Source organism: Fusarium redolens, assembly GCF_020744475.1.
Source record: "Fusarium redolens strain MPI-CAGE-AT-0023 chromosome Unknown BKA55scaffold_18, whole genome shotgun sequence".
Classification (NCBI taxonomy): domain Eukaryota; kingdom Fungi; phylum Ascomycota; class Sordariomycetes; order Hypocreales; family Nectriaceae; genus Fusarium; species Fusarium redolens.
This window is the reverse complement of record NW_025763681.1, coordinates 391,012-411,364: the sequence shown is the minus strand read 5'-3', so window position 1 is coordinate 411,364 and position 20,353 is coordinate 391,012. Positions and strand designations below refer to the sequence as shown.

The following is a 20,353-nucleotide window of genomic DNA, read 5'->3' as shown; positions in this document are numbered from 1 at the left end:
GTAAATCAGCCGATGGCTAATACGCACATCAACTACGATGTTGTGTAACTTGCCAACTGGTCCCTTTTTGCGCCATCGAGCGTATTCAGTATCAGATAACGCTTCTGCGCCTGATAATTGCTGCTCGAACGCGTCGGCGTTTTTTCCAAATAAGAGCGCCTTGGCTGACAAGTTAATTATGTGGCCAATACAGCGTCCTCGACGTAGTCGGCCATCGAACCCAAGCTCAGCACCAATGACCTCCATGGCAGTATCGTTGTTTTCAGCATTGTCGAGCGTGAAATAGCCAATCTTTTCTGGACTCACGCCAAGGGTGTGTAAGACGTCGAGAACCTCCCCACCGATCGTGGAGCCGAAGTGACGATGAGCCTCTGGAACCCCAATCATGATTTTGCATGGCCGATTGTTCTCATCTCTGAAAAAACAAGCAATGCCATAAAGGGCAAGCTTATTTCGAGACGTCCAGCCATCAAATGAGATATGAAGCGCTCCAGGGGAGTTCCTCAACACCTCGATAACCTTCTGCCTATGGCGGGTCATACTCTTGAATGATCTTATATCGGACGGCCCTGGCAGTCAAGTTGGCCCGTTGGATCGAAACGGAGGGATTCAAATAGTCGAAGATTTCTTGGAGGATGGGGTTCTCGGCGAATGACAAGGACTGGTTGCTACTGACGATTAACTCGACTAGCATACGCTGAAAGTATTGTTTATCAAAGCGTGAGATGATGTTATTCGCAATATTCTGTTCCGTAGGCTTGTTGACGTTTAGTTTTAAAACAGAGGCAATAGTTGGCTGGTTCGATTTTAGTGCGCCTTCGGATTTCAGATGTGCTGTGCTCTTTTTCTCCCCCTCTGGTGCTGGTGTTTTGTGCTCACGCCATAGATGATTTGCCGCGTTCTGGAGACCTGAAGAGGTAAAACTCGCGATAGTGGGACGATTTACGAGGATACAGTCCTTGCAAGCCCATTTGCGTAAGCCATGACGTTGAATATCATAGCCAAAGTCCCATAGCCAAGAGCTAGTATCACGAGATCGTTCTGACCAGGTCCAGCCTCTGAAATGTCGAAAAAGACGGTCTTCGAGGCGCTGCTGTTGGCCTGGCTGGGTGGCTGGCATCGTCAGTTTTTATTTTGGCAAAAACAACAGCAGGAAATCTTAGAAAACGCGATCAATAGGGGCAGTTTCTCGTATAACGTTAGAAGATTAGCTGTGGGAGTGATCGACCTTGGCTAACCATGAGTCCAGGTACCTCGATTTGATAGGCAACTATCCCTTCAATTGTGGAGGAGCTCCGGCCAGGTCACGACAGAGTGGTGCAACCAATTAAAATGAGCCAAATCATAGATACCTAGCATCCCACCTATTTTAGCCCATGATAGAAGTACCAGCAATCCCTCGAGTGACAAATCGCTACATTACACTGCTGACACCCCCAAACGGTCTGACGCCTCCTTTTATTGCGACTGACCGGCTCCAACGGCCTTCTTGAGCTTCTTGACCTTGGCCGCCCTAATTGAAGCCCCTGGCAAGCGTGACAGTTTGACTTTTTTCCTCTTCGGACATGTTTATGTTGTGTAGCAGGCGTGAATTCGTCTCCAGCTCGAAAAAGCTGCCTTGATTGGCTTTCCGAGTGGAAGGCTTTGAAGACCTCATTGTAGAGGCATTCCCTCCACTTCTTCTGGTTCGTGTAACGGTTCCAGGCCGGCTGGCCATGTAGCTGTAAGAGGAAGCTGTTTACTAGCACTACATCCAGTAAGAAGGTCCAAGCAATAGCTTGCCAAGCGCCTCGGCGCATAGGATGATCGTAGCCAAGATATGACCGTCTTTGGTCGCCTCGGTCAACATGATTCATCTCGTCGTTGTAAGAAGCAGCGATTGTAGGGATCGATATTAGCTTGGCTGGCTCACTGCCAAAAAAGCGCCGTATCGGTCGTGCCGTCGGAGTCTTCGTCGACGGTCTCCTCCTCCAACGCTCAGTCCTCTCATCGCCGGCGAAGACGGTCGAAAGGAACAATACGAGTGCATTGTCCTTCCATGCGACTTGATTGACCTATAATAGGGGAGAAGGAAGACTAGTCAGTAGATACGTTAGAAGAAGATCAAATCATCTTACCTGATTATCAGCCGTTGGGATGACCTTGATCTCATTGAACTGGAAGCCCGACTTTCCTGCCTTGTCGGCCCTTTTGGCCTCTACAAGACCATTGTAGATGCCACAGTTTGACCGAGCTGTGCCGGTTGCGCCGTGGCCGTGCTGACGAAGAGAACGAAAAAGGTCCGGCGATGAGAAGAGGTTATCGACAAAAACGTGATATGTCGATATCGGCAGCAGATTAATAAGGGCAACAACGACGCTTTGAGTCGAGTTAAGAGCCACGATCTTAGCCTCGGCTTCCGTAGCCACGTAAATAACATCCTCTACCTTATCAGTTTTGCTAGAAGCCTTGACTTTTCCCTTGGTTTTCTTCTTTTGTGATGCCGGCTTCTTCTGGACACCAACAGGACCGTATCTTGCGCCGGGCTGGTGCCATATCCACCTCATGAAGATGCCTAGCTGGGCGGCTATCCACACCTTGAAGCCTGTATCAACAGGCTTGTTGGGGACGCGCGTGACTTGCTTGTTCCTTCCGGTATATCGGATCATAGCCTCGTCGACGGCAAGATGGGAGCCCGGTTCGCAGAGCTCTGTCGTTGCTTGTTGAAGGTGCTGAGACCACGACTCAACACATTAGAAGACGGTAGGAAGATTTTCATAACCGTTAGCGAATTCGGTGTGGTCAAAAACACGGACATGACGATAAAGAATCTGGAATGGATCGTAAGTCATGAATTTGATTATCGAGTGTTCAGGCCGTTGATTCTCTAGCCGAGATGTTTTCCAATAATCTTCAACCGTTATCTCATTATGGAACCCTATATAGATAAGGATCCTAAGCCAAATGTACATCTCTGCAATCGTGGTTGGCTTCCAGGCATTGAGGCGTGACCTTTCTGTCATTTCGTGTTCTTGACTATCAACAACGCCGCGTTGGATGAGGCTAGTAACCTAATCATTAGTGTATTTAACCCATTCTTTGACTATAGACATGGCTATGAAGTGTTGGAAAAGTGACAATGGGCTCTCGGGCAGCTCGTTGACGAGAAGTTCCCGTCGCGGCACCTCGAAGGGATGAAACTTGAAGCCTCGGTCATCGGCAGCTGGAAAAGCCGGTCTCCGAGTGCTATCACCCGAGTGCTCTTGACGGCTGTTATCTTCATTGATAAAACTACTATCATCATACGCGTTAAGTGCCTCAATAGGTGGTGATGATGGTACTGATTGGGAAGTCATTGTCTGATTAAGATTGGCTTGTATTGGAGGTTGGACGGTCTTGCTCAATGACGTGTCGTTTGGTTTCCTTGAGGTACCCCGCCATTGACAGGGATAGTGTGGGGCAGGGTACCTGCCGGAGCTCCTCCACAATTGAAGGGATAGTAAGCCCCTGTTCTGATCAGCACTACCCTTCCTGTATGCGGAATAATGTAAAATCAACTCTACACCCTGGCAATAATCAACCCTACTAGGTTTAAAGTGGGTCGATAAAATCAACTCTACTAGAGTTGATTTAGTCATTAGTTACTAGGGAAAGATGCCTTGCGGGGCTGGGCTTTGACGTTTCCCCACTCAATCTGATGTGCCCAAGATTTCTGTTGAATGTTGGAGGGTTCACCCTCAACTTCAGGATTAAGGTTCAGGATTAAAGTTTGAAGTCCTAAACTTAAATCGTAGGACTTTCATCTAGGACTTTCTAGGACTCAAGTCCTAGAAGGAACCAGTCGAAGATATAAGGTCTCAATAGTCCTTCGATTGCGACAGAATCAAGAAATATACACGATTCACCTTAATATCTGACAATTTCTTTCTCCTTCCTAATCTACGATCGACGGTGTTCAACGACGTTCGATGAGAGACAATCTTTACAACCGATCCACCACCATCGGGCGACGTCGCAGATATTGCGCTCTGCTTACTCGATCATCCAATCCCATCATCGGCTGTAGTAAAGCCAATGCGGCTGCAGTAGCCTCTAACTGCCGACTGAGCTTTCCATGTATTAGATTTGCCTTCGTGGTCGGTGTCTGTGACGTTGTCCTCTTCAACCCTGTCAAGGACAAAATCGTGCTTGGAGCGGACAGTTTTGTCGTTTTAATCTGTTCACGCCTCTTGGGAGTTAGTCGCGGGGCCGTTGGAGAAACGATCGCAAGTTTTTTCTAACTCGGTTGATGAGGTGGGGAGGAAGGTTTGGAATTCACGTCAGCATTACCTGTGGGTTTGTAAAGATTTGACGCCTGAGGCATGAACGCTGCAGTTCATCGTGCGGCTGAAAACTACCTCGTAATATTCAGTCAAGCCTCTGGTCAATCTGAACTTTTGAGCTTTTTCTTCCTTTAAATCACTCTAACTACCTGTTCTTATCCTAGGCTGATGCCGGGTCATCCAATTCTTATATCTCCTCATTTCATTCCTCAAATATCCTCTCTGCCAGTCCTTTTGCCCCACAACACTACTGCTTGTGCCTGAAATTCGATCGGCATTCCTACAGTAGTGCCCACGGTAAATCCGCAATCTACCCCGCTTTTGCTCCCTTGCCCAGGCTGCCTTGCAGCACCCTCCGATCGTCGACGATGACCCAGGCTGGCCTCCATGTCATCTTCGACAGCGCCTCCAACGATCCTCCCCGCGTGGCAGAGCTAGAGTATGTTCTACGGTCACCGTAGCCGTGCGAAGCTAACAGGATTGTGCCACTAGTGTTGTCGCTGTCCACGGCCTCAACTTCAAGAACAGCGATGATCACGCCCGGAAGACATGGACGATGGGTGACAAGCTCTGGCTGAAAGACTTCCTCCCGAACGCCCTTTCAAGACCCTCTCGGGTGATGCTCTTCGAATACAACTCGAGTCCTGCCATTGGTGCGACGGCTATCAAACTGGCCGGCCACGCGAACAACTTGCTACAATGGCTCAAACTGAAGCGGAAGGTACTGTATGCCTCTAAGCGACAAGCCGTATTTGACTAGAGTCCCATTCTGATCAAACACAGAGTGATCCACAAAAGCCTCTTGTGTTTATATGTCATAGCTTAGGTGGATTGGTCGTCAAAGAGGTGAGTGCTTGTTTGCATCAACAATTTCTAATGTTAATGCCCTACAGGCACTCGTCGCAGCCACATTAGATGTTGCATACAGATCTATCGTCGAGGCGACCCGTCTTCTCGTTTTCTTTGCTACGCCACACCAGGGCGGGAATTATGCCAGTCTTGGTGACATCGTGGCCAAAATAGTCAGAACGGGCATGTCCAAGCCAAGGAATGACCTCCTTGATGCCTTAAAGGAAAACTCGGACCAAGCGACGCAACGATTCGAACAAGCTCGCCATTTGCCCGAGAAATGTCTTGTCGTCAGCTTCTACGAGGGAGACCCGTATGGCAAGATAGGTCTTGTGCGTCGACCGAATGAACCGAATAAAAGCCATCTTGCTAACTTCCGATAGATTGTTGACAAGAAATCTGCTACATTGAATCTCCCGGGTACACGTGAGAAGCAGATAGCCATGCAGGCTGATCATAGCACTATTTGTAAATTTGAGTCCGCCGACAGCCCCGCATGCGAGCTGGTTTTGGGGACCATCGCTGACGAGGTCGACCGCGCTCTGACGATGGATGGGCCTGGTTAGTCTTAGCCTTTTCTATCTTCAATCATATGCTCCATTATGATCCAATCACGGATACTGACTAGTGTCCGCTCCTGTAGCCCCTTGCCGCATGCCCGGGTATCCTTTGAACTCCATAGCACCAGTAAAAACCTTTGTTCAGCGACCAGCTCTTCGTGACAGCATCCGAAATCAGCTCATGAGACCCCTCGAGGCTAATAAACAAGGGGAGGTAAAGAAGGTGGGAGTATGGGGCATGGGCGGAGCGGGAAAGTCACAGCTAGCTCTAAGCTACCTGCAGCATTATCGAACCGAGTATGACGCCACATTCTGGATTCAAGCGGACCAGACGGCCTCTATTGACCGAGACTTCCTAGCCATCTACCGACTTCTAGGAGATACTACGTCTTTACTATCCGATCCAAATGCCGAAGACGTGAAGCGAGAAGTACTCAGCTGGTTTGCTAGAGCATCTGGAAAGTACCTTGTCATCTTCGACGGTGCCGATTCTTTGCACCAAACAGACAAAAGCTTTGTGGCGTTGTCTGAATACTGCCCGGGATCTCCCAACATACACATTATTATCACGAGTCGAACATCCATCGCGAAATCTATGTCGACGTTCGAAGGAGTTTCTGTCGGGGAACTTGAAGAGTCACAAAGTGTTGAACTCTTCCTGACTTGCGCAGAGATACGACCACCGCGGGATAATGTGGTGGCTGAAGCTGAATTCATTGTGAAGGAGCTGGGTTACCTTGCCCTGGCAATCAGCATGGCGGGAAAGTATGTGTCACAGACCCCACGGCTATCATCCAATTTATCTGCATATCTGAATGAATTCCGTTACCGTCGACAGGCTCTGCTCTCAGAAACACCAGATGAACTTGTTGCAAGGTATCACCACAGCGTCATGACAGTGTGGGAGACGTCTTACGATGCGGTATCCGAGCACCTTCCGGAAGCATGCCGGCTTCTAACATTGTTGTGTTTTATTCATTACGATGACATCTTCATCGAGCTGTTCGGCCTACACATTGATTCAGGCTCAACAGAAGTTGCAGCATGGACATCAGTTTTAGGGTGTCAAATTAGGGTTGACTTGCATCAGTTGGAGAAATGTTTTCGGGTTCTGGAAAACTACTCACTCTGCCAGCGCAAGGTGATGCAAACCTCATACTCGATTCATCGCCTTGTTCATGCCTGGGGCTACGATCGACTACAAGGCGACGGGGACGAAGTGAAACGCTTTTGGTATGCAGCATCACAGCTCCTGGATGATTACCTAAAGACTATCAGTGATCGCCAGGATGGTCCTGCGTCAAAGCTGCGAGTTGTGCCACATTTGACAGACAACATCCACAGCTTTAAGGGGGCCTCAACAGTCATTGACTTGAACGAAATCGATTGGCTTGAGACAGTAGAAAGTTTTGGCCTTTTTTTTGTGGAGATAGGGCGCTGGAATGACGCAGCATTATCTCAAAGGGAGGTGTTTGAGAAAAGGCAGCGGATCCTTGGCGATGAGCATCCAGATACAATCACGGCCATGAGCAACCTTGCAAATACGCTAAGCGACCAAGGCAAACTGGACGAAGCAGCATCGATGATGAAGGAGGTGCTTGAGGAACGGCAGCGGATTCTTGGTGATGAGCATCCAGATACAATCTCGGCGATGAATAACCTTGCATTAACGCTAAGCGACCAAGGCAAACTGGACGAAGCAGCATTGATGAAGAGAGAGGTGCTTGAGAAGAGGCAGCGGATTCTTGGTGATGAGCATCTAGATACAATCAAGGCGATGAGTAACCTTGCAATTACGCTAAGCGACCAAGGCAAACTGGACGAAGCAGCATTGATTATGAGGGAGGTGCTTGAGAAGAGGCAGCGGATTCTTGGTGATGAGCATCCAGATACAATCAAGGCGATGAGTAACCTTGCATTAACGCTAAGCCACCAAGGCAAACTGGACGAAGCAGCGATGAGGATGAGGGAGGTGCTTGAGAAGATGCAGCAGATTCTTGGTGATGAGCATCCACATACAATCACGGCGATGAATAACCTTGCATTAACGCTAAGCGACCAAGGCAAACTGGACGAAGCAGCATTGATGAGGAGAGAGGTGCTTGAGAAGAGGCAGCGGATACTTGGTGATGAGCATCCAGATACAATCACGGCGATGAGTAACCTTGCAATTACGCTAAGCGACCAAGGCAAACTGGACGAAGCAGCATTGATGAAGAGAGAGGTGCTTGAGAAGAGGCAGCGGATCCTTGGCGATGAGCATCCAGATACAATCACGGCCATGAGCAACCTTGCAAATACGCTAAGCGACCAAGGCAAACTGGACGAAGCAGCATTGATGAAGGAGGTGCTTGAGAAACGGCAGCGGATTCTTGGTGATGAGCATCCAGATACAATCTCGGCGATGAATAACCTTGCAATTACGCTAAGCGACCAAGGCAAACTGGACGAAGCAGCATTGATGAAGAGAGAGGTGCTTGAGAAGAGGCAGCGGATTCTTGGTGATGAGCATCCAGATACAATCACGGCGATGAGTAATCTTGCATCTACGCTAAGCGACCAAGGCAAACTGGACGAAGCAGCGATGAGGATGAGGGAGGTGCTTGAGAAGATGCAGCGGATTCTTGGCGATGAGCATCCACATACAATCTCGGCGATGAATAACCTTGCAATTACGCTAAGCGACCAAGGCAAACTGGACGAAGCAGCATTGATGAGGAGAGAGGTGCTTGAGAAGAGGCAGCGGATTCTTGGTGATGAGCATCCAGATACAATCAAGGCGATGAGTAACCTTGCAATTACGCTAAGCGACCAAGGCAAACTGGATGAAGCAGCATTGATTATGAGGGAGGTGCTTGAGAAGAGGCAGCGGATTCTTGGCGATGAGCATCCAGATACAACTCGAGCGGCAGAATATCTACGTCTTGTTCCATCCGCCCCCAATGCAGGGCCATCCGATACTCCGACAACCAAGAAACAACCGCTTCTCAAGAGAGTAACTGGGAAGTTGAGACGGGTTCGAGATTCCTTTCGATCTGATCAAAATTAATTCTGTAAGCAAAATACAGTATTGAACACCGCTTCCTCTCCTACAACAATCGTTCTCAATGAAGGATGTTTCCACACCTCCAATATATGTACCCTAGACACGGTGTACACGCAGGAACTTAGTTTATCTTTTGCTTCTCAATGTACCTACTGGGTCTGTGCCTGGCGAGAGTACTTCTACCTCGCACTGTCGACTTGTCTCCACTCCCCCAGATTTTTTAGGCAGCAGCGCTACTTCTGGGTACTTCTTTCACGCATTCAAAAATTGCTTACGCACGCATAATACAGCCAAATTCAGACAAAATATTTGCTTACTAGGTAAATTTATGTACCGAAGTGTCTCCACTCTGGATTTTATAAAGAGAATGTTGTTTTGAAGCGGAAGGTGGAGGTGTTCAACACTGTATCTTCCTAGAATTAACTATCAGTGTAGAGATATACGTATTACCTTTCTCCGTAAGCTCTTAAAGACTGCCAAAGACAACGTGCGGAAAACAACCCAAGACGGCACCATCTCGACCCTGAAGTTTGTCAGAATGCGGTCGTTGGCCCTCAATATGGCTTAACCGAGCCAGAATCTTAAGAAGTAACTGCCGAGCGATGTTGGACAGCTTTCGAAGACCATCGATGCTGCGCTATCACTTAATAAGTACACGACAGCTTATCATAGTGAGAAACTAGCGTGCTGGCACAGCTCAGGACAGGCATGTCCGGATTGAATAGATACCTCTTTTGGATTACAGTAGCATCACTACAGCAATGCGCATGTGGGCAGGCGACAAAGACGGCTGAGCATTTTCTTTCCTAATGCAAATAGCCACAGGTTGACTTGATATGTAATAGATAACGTTGAGGACAGCTTGCAGAAACACAGGACCACCAGCCAACTTACGGCCGGCTTACACAAGACCATGCTATTCCCGCATGTGGGTCAATTACGGTTTCGTCACGGAGAGGCTATACATTGAGGACAGTATTCACCATTCACTACTACATACACACCCGCAGTATGGTCCGTGCGCTGGAAATCGAAGATAGTCTGCAGATGGACAACCGATTTCGACCCGCTCGGCGTTGGCCTACCGGGCGTAATAGACTTGTGTGTGTGTGTGTAATTCTTGTGCACACCCGGAGGATTCCCCAGAAACAGCACCAGACTTCACTGCATTTTTAACTACACGCGAAGGGATCAGAAGAATCATCGTTGGTTGGGAGAAAATTTGGGGTGGAGACTGCCCGTCATGGTGGACCCAATAGGGGCCAAGATCGTAGTGGAGCAGGATGACGCCCTAGTCTCAGCCATGCTTTATCGTAATGCGGGCGTTAGATGAGTGCTTAGCATGACCATCCCGAACGTCTTCATTGGCAAGCACAACCGGAATTCAGCCCATCCGGACGCTTCTGCGATGTTATGCAAGTTGGTCCCTGTGATCTATTGGTCATATTGCCCTAGACCGCCTCGCAAACAGGCATAATACGAGACTGAAGATGATCATGAGGCCATCCTGAACGTATTCATTGGCAAGAACAACCGGAGCCCGGCCCATCCGAACGCTTATGCGGTGTGATGGCCAGAAAGAAAACCGTGTTCACCTTATAGCCGCATTCTCCGTAGGCAGAAGTAAGGCCAAGGCAGATTCGAATTATAAACCGTTGTGACTTTTCCCGTACGATCCTATACATTCCCTTTGCCTTCTCCCGAGCTTCATTTTCACTCATAGTCCTCATCTTCTCAGCAACGTCCTCCTCCCGCTCATGCCACGATTGGTACAATACCAACATACGTGCCACTTTGATCACGCCCGAATACTTCGGCGTATAATCTGTCGGCTCTATCCAACCGCCGTCTTCGTTGATGCCCATGATCGCCAGTGCGCAGAGCACAATACTGTCATAGTGACTCTGTTTGAACTGATGATCCAGCATACCGATCAACATATCCAAGCATAGCCGCTCCATCTTCTCATCAGTCAGCCCCTTCTCCCTTGCCTGCCCTGCAACAACAGCTTCAGCAGCTTCCTCAAACTCATCCCATAAGTTGCCCTGCCGGATAGTCAACTTATATGGCGGTCGATCTTCATCTTGCCGACCGTCCATACGCTGCCAAATACGCAGCATTGTCATCCAGTATGCCTTACACTGAGCCCACGACTCATCCTCCAATCGATTATCGAATGGCTTGCTTGGCTTGATGTGAATCTCCTTCCGCTCAATCTGATACAGCGCGGCCAGCCCGACTATGCTTGATACTGCTGCCGCCTTAGCGTGATTGGCCACTCGATCGAACGTATCGCACATCACTTGTAATACCGGCTCATCTTCTTGTACTGGGGCAACCAGTGGCAATAAATCCTTCTTCGCCTTGAACTTTTGCAAGTGGTCTGCCCAGCCTGTCCTTTCTAGCCACGCACTTGGCTCCTTCTTCTCGTCGGCAACCTTGATCTCGTCCTCTTCGGCAGCGTTGAACTTGTCGACTTGTTCTTGGTGAACCCTCATCAGCCTCTTTACAACATCCTCCCTTGGTTCGTGATTGATGGGTGTTTGAACCTCCGACTCGTTATCTTTGCGTACTTGAAACCACCTACTCGCCCAGCGTCGCCTAAAAAATCGCTGACAATATGCATCTTCTATCCATGGAGTCTCTCTGGGTTGCTCTAGCTTCTTTTTTATATTTCCTCCCTTCTGCCAATCGTTCTCCCAACCATTCTTTTTGCGATAATGTGCCTGTATATCACGCTTATTGGAAGCGATATAGTTGCATGTTGGACTGCCTAGCATGCCCCCTCTTGGCGGTTCGAGATACGGAATCGCTTCGTTGGGTGCATCTGGGAACTGGAAATCGTGCAGCTCTTCCTGTCTGCGGATAAGCTCTTGTATTAATACCTTGACTTTTATAATACATGCATGATTAACAAATACATGATTATAAATGTGTATTCATGGGGACTTAGTTCCACTACTTAGCTATACGCTTCAATATATACCTTGGGGATAACTATGTATACTACTATATTATGCATAGATACTGCAGGACCTAGAATAGCTAGATGTCGCCTCCATTACTATATATACCAAAGACTCTTGGCATGTCCTATATTTCATGGATCTTTGTGGCTCCTGTTCACTTCAAACCAGCTACTCCCTCGACGGTAAGGGAAGAGTCGTTGACAAGGCACACCTGTCACCCAGTGCAGCCCTCGAGACATTTTTGCCTTCTTTTTCATATTGCCTCCCTTCGGCTGACCCTTCAATCCATGGATGTCGAAACGATGCTTTCTCTTGGTGGTTCAATAAACGGGATTGCCCTCGTTTCAGGAGGAGGTAGACAAAAATTACGCAGATCGTCTTGGTTCCTCAAGATTGCGGGAATGCTACTAATCTTGGCGACTATTTTCTGTCCCTGGTCTTTTGTGTAACTGTATCGATGTGTTGGATTCTGAAGGTGACTCTTAATCTCGTCGGCTAAAACGGCGTACTTGCAGCTGCTACATACGACCAAATTGAAGGCGGGAAGATCTACAAACGCCCCCACCGTGAGTAAAGACTGGTCCTCTAGTAATTTCAAAGAGTGTGTTGTTTCGTCTGGGATGGTAGATGGGTACGTAATAGTATCTCCGTGATCAAGCCCGACGTCGTTGATATCAGCAGTGACACTCGGTATATAGGTGTTGGCATCTTCTGGTGAATCAAGGTTTCGGCGACAACGCTTCCTTCCTAGATCTATTGGCTGGGTCGAGGACACTGGCTGATCGAATTGGCGTTTTCTGAAACCCACTTCTATGTTCGTTTCAGTCACGCGGACGCTTTCATTTCTCCTGGTGAAGTCGGGTGATTCGTCGATTTTTATAAATTCATGCCATTCTGCGGATATCTTTGCATAGATCCGCAGTAATGCTGGTTGTAGGTGATCTGGAAACGCGCCGTCGAGCCCATATGTAGAACCGGTTAATACTTGCCCACCCGCCATGAAGATGCTTTTCCGTGATAGCGATAGACAGCTGGCGATATAATTGAGTTCCGATTCTACATGGTATTCCCGGAACATCCATGCTCAATCGTTTGAGCTCTTCTGTAAAGGTTTTCGTTGACCAAGACCCACGTCGTGATAGAGGGGCAAAGAGTAGACTATTTGCGAAGTCGTGATGGAAGCATTTGCGTAGGATGGCATACGCGACGGGACGTATGTACACGAGATATCGATACATTAGTAGAGCAACTGATGGGGAGAGAAACCTTGCAACTTGGAACTCCTTATTCGTAGTTAGTCGCGCTTTATGGTGTCGAGTAATGGAAAGCATTCTTCCTCCATAGAAACCCATGCCTCTAAGCCTTGAAGGCGTGTTAGAACAAGCTATAGTCAGTAACTCTGATACGCGAGCTGCTTGTCTACTATCTAATTGAATTAGAACCATAAGCAATTTCAAATGAGCGTCATGGGCATCAAGGTATGCTTGCGCGGCTTTGGAGTCCCATACACTTTGACCAGGACCTTGGGGCTTAAGAAGACCATCGACCGGAGATGTACACGCCTTCATAAGCAGACTCCAAATATGCATCTGATATCCTGTTGGTCGGATCGGTCACAAAGGAGTAGTTGGCGGTTGCCATTGACAATCGATCTCGGATGCTGTTGAAATTAGGATCAAGTGGCTCCCACTCGTACATCAACCGCCGACTCTGCTTAGTGGCTTGTCCCAAGGCCTCTCGGGCTAAGCCACGAAAGCTAGTCATAGAGAGGTATGCATTTCCGTCCCATGACAGTACCTCACCGTCCTCGCTCCAGTGAAAATGATATACCGGACCCTCAGTTCCATGGAGTGCACGGCCATAAGCTAGGAGACTGAGAAACTCGCCAAGAGGGGACATCGTACCATCACACATCTTCTCCGCGCGCACCTCCTTCAGCATTTGCAGTTGACCGTAAAGTGGTCTCGCGGAGAGGCCAATATGTGCGTGGGCGAACCGTGGCACGATTCTCTCCAGAAAGATCAGGCGCGTACAGTATATCAACCTGGATAAGACGGGCGTGAATTGGTGAGGACGTAAATACTCATCGCCCCTTGGTCTCGATAGACCACGAACAGCACTGAAGTAGACGAGTAGAGACGAGCTGGCTCTCCCATCTTCAAAGTCTTCGGTAGCCATATCATAGCAGAACCGAAGTACGATATCGCCAAGGGGATCCTCAGGCCCAACTCCGGAAGATTGACTCGAGGCTGACTCCTCAACCGATACATCGTCGTCCTTCTCGAAGGGCAGGTTAAAACCCCTCGTACCCTCCTTCTCATCCTCCTCATCATCCGTACTTTCATAATCGCTCTCATCCTCGGACTCTTCAAATTCGTCCTCATCGTAACATTGCTGTACAGTGTCCTGTCCCGGTGGTTGTTGGGTGTCCCATGCGGGATCGAACCAAAGCTGTCGTAGCATCCTGCGTTGACGTTGGGACAATGCGCGCCCCATTATCGACCAGGCTATGGTTGGAGACAACTGCAGAACTCGGAACCAGAAGCAAACACAGCGCTTGAACTCGCTCCTGTACTGTCGTTCAGAGGCTTGCCTCATGACAAGCTCGAAGGGCGCCTTGTAAGGGCGATCTGGAAACCTGCCTCGGAGCCATCTGCGCACACTGACATCAGTATATCTCACCGTCTCTTTGCAACGGTCAAATAAGCGGTCAAGTGCTGCTGTGATCGAGATAAGTTTACATTCGGCCTCGGCCGAACTGATCAGTTCCTGCCCATCATGAACCCCTAGCCAGAAAGGCTGATTATGTGTCAAAGGTAATTCCGCTAGCGTGACTAGTATATCACGGCGCGCCGCACCGCAGGCCTCCTCCCAACGAGTGCGACGCATCCAATTTGTCAATAACTCTTTTGGAGGTGCAGCATCACTTGAAGGCGAGACATTTAGTTGCTTTGATAATAACTCGCGCTCCTCCGAGAGTAGTTCTTATGCAAAGTCCCGGGTCGAATCAGGCGCTGCTTGTAAGAATATACTACTTCTCAAACTTCCTTGCCGCGTCTGCTGATCATCTGTAGACACAATCCAAGATCGGAGAATGTCGTTTGCTTTCCAGCTTTGAAAGGTGAGGTTTTCTTCAATATGATCTCGGAGCCAATGCTTTCCTTTCGCGCCTATTCTCGAGATTTCCTGTCTATGTGACTTCATGAGATGCTTTGACAGCACCTCGTAACTTCCAGATCGTAGCTTGCAGTGCTTGCAGGCTGAACCGCGTTGCAATGCTAGATGAGGATGTGGTATAGATCCATCAGGTCGTGGTATCAGAGTATCAGGGTCGGCAAGTCGCAAAGACTGAATAAATTTGTTGATGTTTCGAAGATCTGACTTGGGTATACTGTGTCTTTCTCCAAGATGGCGTCCAAAGCGGTCACCATCATTCTTTAAAGCGAAGCCACAGCGCATGCAGATGATAGCCGGTTGAGAAATGTCGTAATGTAACTTGAGTGTTTCTAGTCTCTGAAGTTGCCTGGCAGTGATTCTTTGGGTCACCAGAGGGACTCTGGGGGTTTGTGAGGACATGATTCTGGAATGTTGTTTGAGAGAGCTTTGACAAGATGTTATCGGTAACTTACGATTCCGAATGCCCATTGAACTCTACTGGGATGGCACGGACCATCGCGCTGGGAACGGGCCCCGTTACGCGTTTTTGTAAACATGACCGATCCAGGAACGGGCCCCGTTCCAAGTCAGAAAGAGAGGGTAGGATTTTTAGAGTTCTGATTGGTCTAAAACCTGGAGCGGGCCCCGTTCCTGACTAGAATCCTTGAGTAGGTCTGTAGCGGCTCGACCTGTGCCGTCTCCCTTATTCTCGTCATCGTTGTGGTCGTCATCGTCCTCGTCGTCCTCACTACAGATACCGTCGTCTAGCGGGTCTATGCTTCTCGGCAGGGCATATGACGATAGAATCTCGGTGTCACGAAGTCCCCGTAGATGTGTGGGAAACCCGGTATGGATGAGCCAGGGCACCCGATCTGCTCGCGACTCATCGATTCCTTCAACTATACTGGCCTTCTCTTCGAGATCGCGCGAAGCTTGGATGATGTCTGCTTTTAGGTCCTCAAACAGCTTCCCTTCTTCCTGCGACGACGGAGATATAAGTAGTGAACTCCCCGGTGTTGGTGGTTCCGATACCGCCCCTGCTGCTCCTGCTGCTCCTATCCTTGGTGATGTTGAAGGATCGTCGATGACGAAGTAGTCGATAAGCCCCTTTGCGGTGAAATATGTTTGTAGACGGCACGATCTCCAGAGGGGTCTATCGTCGGTGTACTGTGAGGCTCTCTTGCCATGCGCTGGCATATGGTCGTGCATCTTTTCGATGCGGCGTGTGCAGTAGTCGCACTCGGCATCAGTGCAGCAGATGTACCCTTCGTAAACGGTAAGCCCCTCTATTGGTCGACATGGCCGCTTCCTATCAACCCTCCACTGCCGTAGCTCGTCGACTGGGCGTAGGGGGTAGCTCGACAGCTGCTCGATGGTCAGCCTTAGCTCGTCACCTCTCATACGATGCGGCTTCGCCCGCAGGTGGCTCTTCCAGCTCTTCGGTCTCGGAATCAGACATGTGCCGCAGGGCCGGCAGACTACGACCCGGTGGTCGGGATCATAGGTGAAGCTGTCGAGACCCATAATTGTATATGTTTGACAGTGCGAATGATAGCGAGGTAGGGTGTAATGATAGATAATATATGTTGTTATAAATAATAATAATAATAATATATGGTAAGTACGTAAGTGGTCGATTCGATGATGTATATTATTATAGATGATGTTGATGTTTGTTGGTGGATTGACTGATTCTGATCAATTGATTAGTCCTGTTTGTTTATCTGTTTGTTTTGTTTACCTTGCTTTCTAGGTTTCCCTTCCCCTACTTAGCTTTCGCTTTTTAGTTAAATGGTAAACTTTCTTTTCTTTTTTTTCTTTCTTTTTTTTTTCTCTCTTATTGTCCCTGGAAGATAAGCCTTATCGATAGAGAGCTGGCCGGCTGGCGGTTGGTTTTTCTTTTTCTTCTGATTAACTTATACTGATGATGATACTGAATATTATTTCTTTTTTGGACCAATCATCGTCGACTCTTTCACTGAAATCCTCTTTCACTTCACCCACGTCGATCCCAAAGTCACTCACCCCGCACATTTCGCCCTGCGGGGTACCTCCCCCCACCCGACAGGGGTCTCCTCTTTCAGTGAAAATGGGACGAACAATAGGGATGTAGCAGCAATCATTGCAGTAGGAATAGATGTCAGGTAAAGGAGTAGCATTTTCTTTGGAGTTGTCTCCTCCGTTGGACAGTACTGTTGTCAGATAAAACCACTCATGCAGTGCTCTAAGTGGGGATTCCCATTTTGGTGGCGTGTGGTGTAGTTGGTAAAATCTAACAACTGTTAGGCTTCAAAAATTATCCTCCCGAGTTCCCCTACAGATGCGGTACTCCTCACTGTTGTGCCATGTTTTTTCCTCGTCCATTTATTCAAAGATTTTCAACAGAGTCTCAAACTGCTCATACTTGTCCGGAAACATCTTAGCGCTTGTTACTAGCATTTCAGCGTAGTGCTTCTTGAAGTTTTTTTTGACCACGTCGTGGTATTCTATTACCGGCTTGAGAACCTCCTCGATGAACCGGTTTAGCCGACCCGGAGCATAATTTTTGTCCTTGTCTGTCCACATCTGAACCATGTCTTGCGTGAAGCAGAAGTAGATTGCGTCTCTGACTTTCGGCGACTTGACCTCGTCCAGTATTTCGTCGCTTGCCTCGAATCGCCTCCTTGGGCGGCCCTTTGTTCTGGTATTGGGTATATGGTTGACATCTGAAGTGAGGTCGATTGGCTGTCCGAGGACTAGTTCAGAGAGGAGGATGCCAAAATGGTACAGTCTATCCTTCAACTCCGTGCGGCCTCTGCAGGAAGGGACGATATTTGTTTCACTTGCCAGCGGGATAGCTAGGTTTTGATGAATCGGAAGTGTGGGAGGGCAGGTCAACTGTGGCCAGGTAGGATTATAAATATGCTCGTGGCGATTCATATGATTCTCCACTTGGTCCTCGTCCTCATATTGAGTCTCTCGTTCCCCAGTGCAACCTGAGGAGGGAAACAGCACGCATTTGAATGCGCAGGCGCATACGTGGGTGAACCAATCCGATTCCCATAGCAAGATCATCCACAAGGTCAGTCCTAGCGCAAATCGGGCCCTCGTAAGCTCCAAGGCTTTCCGCACATCAGATTTCGTCCCGCATTCCGTTAAGAGAACGCGCCAGTCCTGAGTGATAAGAGTTGGGGATGTCTTGGTGGTTTGCAACTTGAAAACGGTGTCGCCGGACTTAAAGGTCAATTTAGACGGCTGCTGAAACATAGTCATAGCTGACTCTAAGGACATATTGGGCGCGTTGGCCTCGTCAACCAGCCTGCCCTTGAGACGGGTCATTTTGACCTCATGCGTCTTGTCGGGGCCATCGGGGATCGCCAGAGTTGCCACGAATGAGAAGTCACATTCCTTGAAGATCCTTCTCGCTGCGGCCGACCCGTCGCTCACACCGTCCGGGTACTTGAGCTCGAGGAACCACTTCGAGACCCCTGTACTTCCTATGATTTGTCCACGGACGATCGGCTCGAGTGTTCGGGCAATGTCACGAAAGTCAATTGCGTCTTCGATGGCCGTGACCTTGTGGCGTTCCGTCGGCACCGGCCGGTGACCCTGACTCTCAATCGCAATCTTGGTATGCTCGGTGAGTGACTTGAGAGCCTTTTCCAAATCTGAGACAGTGGCCTTGAGAACCTTGTTCCAGCCGAATATACCCAAGATGCGCCGCATCTCCTCTTCCCCCGGTACCAGGTTGGATACATTTTCCATAAGCTTGTCCCAGGAACTCTTTTTCGCTGCCTGATCAACCATGGCGTGGTCCGGTTGCTTTGAAAGAGCTTCGCTGAGGGATTTCGTAAACGACTTCCAGCCCTGCTGTTTGTCTGCTTCCAATTCCAACGCAATGGGGCCGTCGTTCGCTGTCGTCTTGGCTTTACTCCCAGTAGGGCGCTGGCTGATGCGGCTAAAGAGTCCAAGCTTGCTTTTACAGTCGTTAGTTGCCGAGCCTGGAGTCGGAGATGTCTGGTTTGGCGTGGGAGCCTCATGGCCGTGCAGGGTTGTTGATGCAGTAGATACTTTGGACTCTTGGCTAGGAGAAGGCGGTAGAGGCGTGTCGAGGCAGAGAAGTTTCGCTGTGTCCCGCACCAGACTTTCAATCCTTTGCTTAGTCTTTTTGATTTCGGGCCAGTCAATGCCGAAGACCTTTTCGTACGATTGCTCGTTTGAGCCCCAAATATCGAGCCACAGGTCGTAGCTCCTAGCGGAGACAAAGAGATCTCGTCTAAGATCACCCAGCATTTGCTGATAGTCCTTAATCTCGCGGTATTTGCCGAGTAGGTTTTCTATAGTGGAAATGAAGAAGTTTAGGATCGTCAAGGACAGCCCAAAAGCAGCCAATGGAGTGATGACTGGCTCAGGCATATTGAATATATAGAAATGAAGGGTAACTCTTAAATTGCACGCGGACGTTGTAAAGTCTGAAGTTGTATATTCGAACAAAGCGGACTGCGGAGACGGTCCATTGATGTCCAAGCGAGGATGACAATACTACACGTCATCATGACAAGATGTACGCAGCCGGCAGAGGAGTTAACGAGTGTAACACCGCCACTGCCAGGATTGAGTTACTGGTTATCATTTCTGCTCGGTTTAATACTTTCCACTGTTAGAGATGTTACCGTCCTCAGGCTGGACGACTTGCTGCCTTGTGGCCATTTCTGGCCTGACCTGTCTGAACTTCACAAAACCATTCCTGTCAAATCACTGTAGTGCAGATATCAGAATTTCATTATCAAGCGGCCGCTTCTTGAGACATTTCCTATCTGGATTTCCTTCAATATGGAGTCATCGTTCAGAATGTTATCCCCTCCACTCTTCAGGGCGCATGAACAGTTTCGTTGGATTCTTGACAGGCTTGAGTCTATGGCGATTGACTCGAAACGACTGGAGGGACGCCCAGACGACAGTATTTTCGTCGACGACATGCTTCTCCAATTGAAACTCTGGGATGCCGACATCCAGGAAACTGACGAAGCCCTCGAATGGGCAGATAAGCTTGACAAGGTGTCAGTACTGTTGCGAGACCGTCTGGGGAACTTGAAGAAGCAGGTCCTGCGCTTCGATAAGCTGTCGATGAATATGGCCGTCGAAAGTGGCCAAGGTATGGCGCTATCCAGTCTGGAGACTGCTACTATGTTCTTTGATAGAGTAGATCTACTGACTCCGCGAACCAGTGACATCGAAGACACTCGAGGGTGAGGATGAAGAGCAACCAGATGCAATAGCACGCCGATCACTTTGCCAGGCTGTCGAAGACTTGATTGCTTTAACGAGCCTAGTTAAAATGGCGACTACCGTACCCAAAGAGGATCGAACCAAAGAGAGAAGCTCACAAATTAACCGCTGGCCTCGTGAGGCTGTCCACCCTGGTCCCGAGTTCAATCCAGCTACGTCCATACTTGGGCATTGTAGAGTAGAGGGAGCTCTACCCCACCCGGG

At 48.9% G+C, this 20,353-nt stretch overlaps 6 protein-coding genes across 6 annotated transcripts; 1 reads left to right on the top strand and 5 right to left on the bottom strand.

Moving 5' to 3' along the window:
• Window positions 1–4,669: 4,669 nt before the first annotated feature.
• On the top strand, window positions 4,670–8,759 carry BKA55DRAFT_598050 (uncharacterized protein; the record flags this gene model as incomplete). Its single annotated transcript, XM_046196164.1, has 7 exons — window positions 4,670–4,740; window positions 4,794–5,022; window positions 5,195–5,482; window positions 5,534–5,711; window positions 5,794–6,475; window positions 6,599–8,561; window positions 8,685–8,759. The coding sequence occupies 7 exons, from the start codon at window positions 4,670–4,672 to the stop codon at window positions 8,757–8,759; spliced, it is 3,486 nt and encodes a 1,161-aa protein (XP_046044180.1).
• A 1,514-nt stretch (window positions 8,760–10,273) lies between these two features.
• Window positions 10,274–11,664, bottom strand: BKA55DRAFT_695350 (uncharacterized protein; the record flags this gene model as incomplete). The annotated part of the gene is made up of 2 exons (XM_046200143.1): window positions 10,274–11,611; window positions 11,659–11,664. 2 exons carry the CDS (start codon window positions 11,662–11,664, stop codon window positions 10,274–10,276), a joined length of 1,344 nt encoding a protein of 447 aa, XP_046044179.1.
• Window positions 11,665–12,005: 341 nt separating this feature from the next.
• BKA55DRAFT_544316 (uncharacterized protein) lies at window positions 12,006–12,725 on the bottom strand (the record flags this gene model as incomplete). The annotated part of the gene is made up of 1 exon (XM_046190695.1): window positions 12,006–12,725. One exon carries the CDS (start codon window positions 12,723–12,725, stop codon window positions 12,006–12,008), a length of 720 nt encoding a protein of 239 aa, XP_046044178.1.
• Window positions 12,726–13,255: 530 nt separating this feature from the next.
• On the bottom strand, window positions 13,256–14,614 carry BKA55DRAFT_598045 (uncharacterized protein; the record flags this gene model as incomplete). The annotated part of the gene is made up of 2 exons (XM_046196161.1): window positions 13,256–13,467; window positions 13,528–14,614. The coding sequence occupies 2 exons, from the start codon at window positions 14,612–14,614 to the stop codon at window positions 13,256–13,258; spliced, it is 1,299 nt and encodes a 432-aa protein (XP_046044177.1).
• An 876-nt stretch (window positions 14,615–15,490) lies between these two features.
• BKA55DRAFT_742567 (uncharacterized protein) lies at window positions 15,491–16,743 on the bottom strand (the record flags this gene model as incomplete). The annotated part of the gene is made up of 2 exons (XM_046201509.1): window positions 16,623–16,743; window positions 15,491–16,575 (listed from the first exon to the last, which is right to left on the bottom strand). The coding sequence occupies exon 2, from the start codon at window positions 16,403–16,405 to the stop codon at window positions 15,491–15,493; it is 915 nt and encodes a 304-aa protein (XP_046044176.1). The 5' UTR covers window positions 16,406–16,575; window positions 16,623–16,743.
• A 91-nt stretch (window positions 16,744–16,834) lies between these two features.
• On the bottom strand, window positions 16,835–19,349 carry BKA55DRAFT_679820 (uncharacterized protein). The gene has a single exon (XM_046198191.1). The coding sequence runs from the start codon at window positions 19,274–19,276 to the stop codon at window positions 17,246–17,248; it is 2,031 nt and encodes a 676-aa protein (XP_046044175.1). The 5' UTR covers window positions 19,277–19,349; the 3' UTR covers window positions 16,835–17,245.
• Window positions 19,350–20,353: the final 1,004 nt, after the last annotated feature.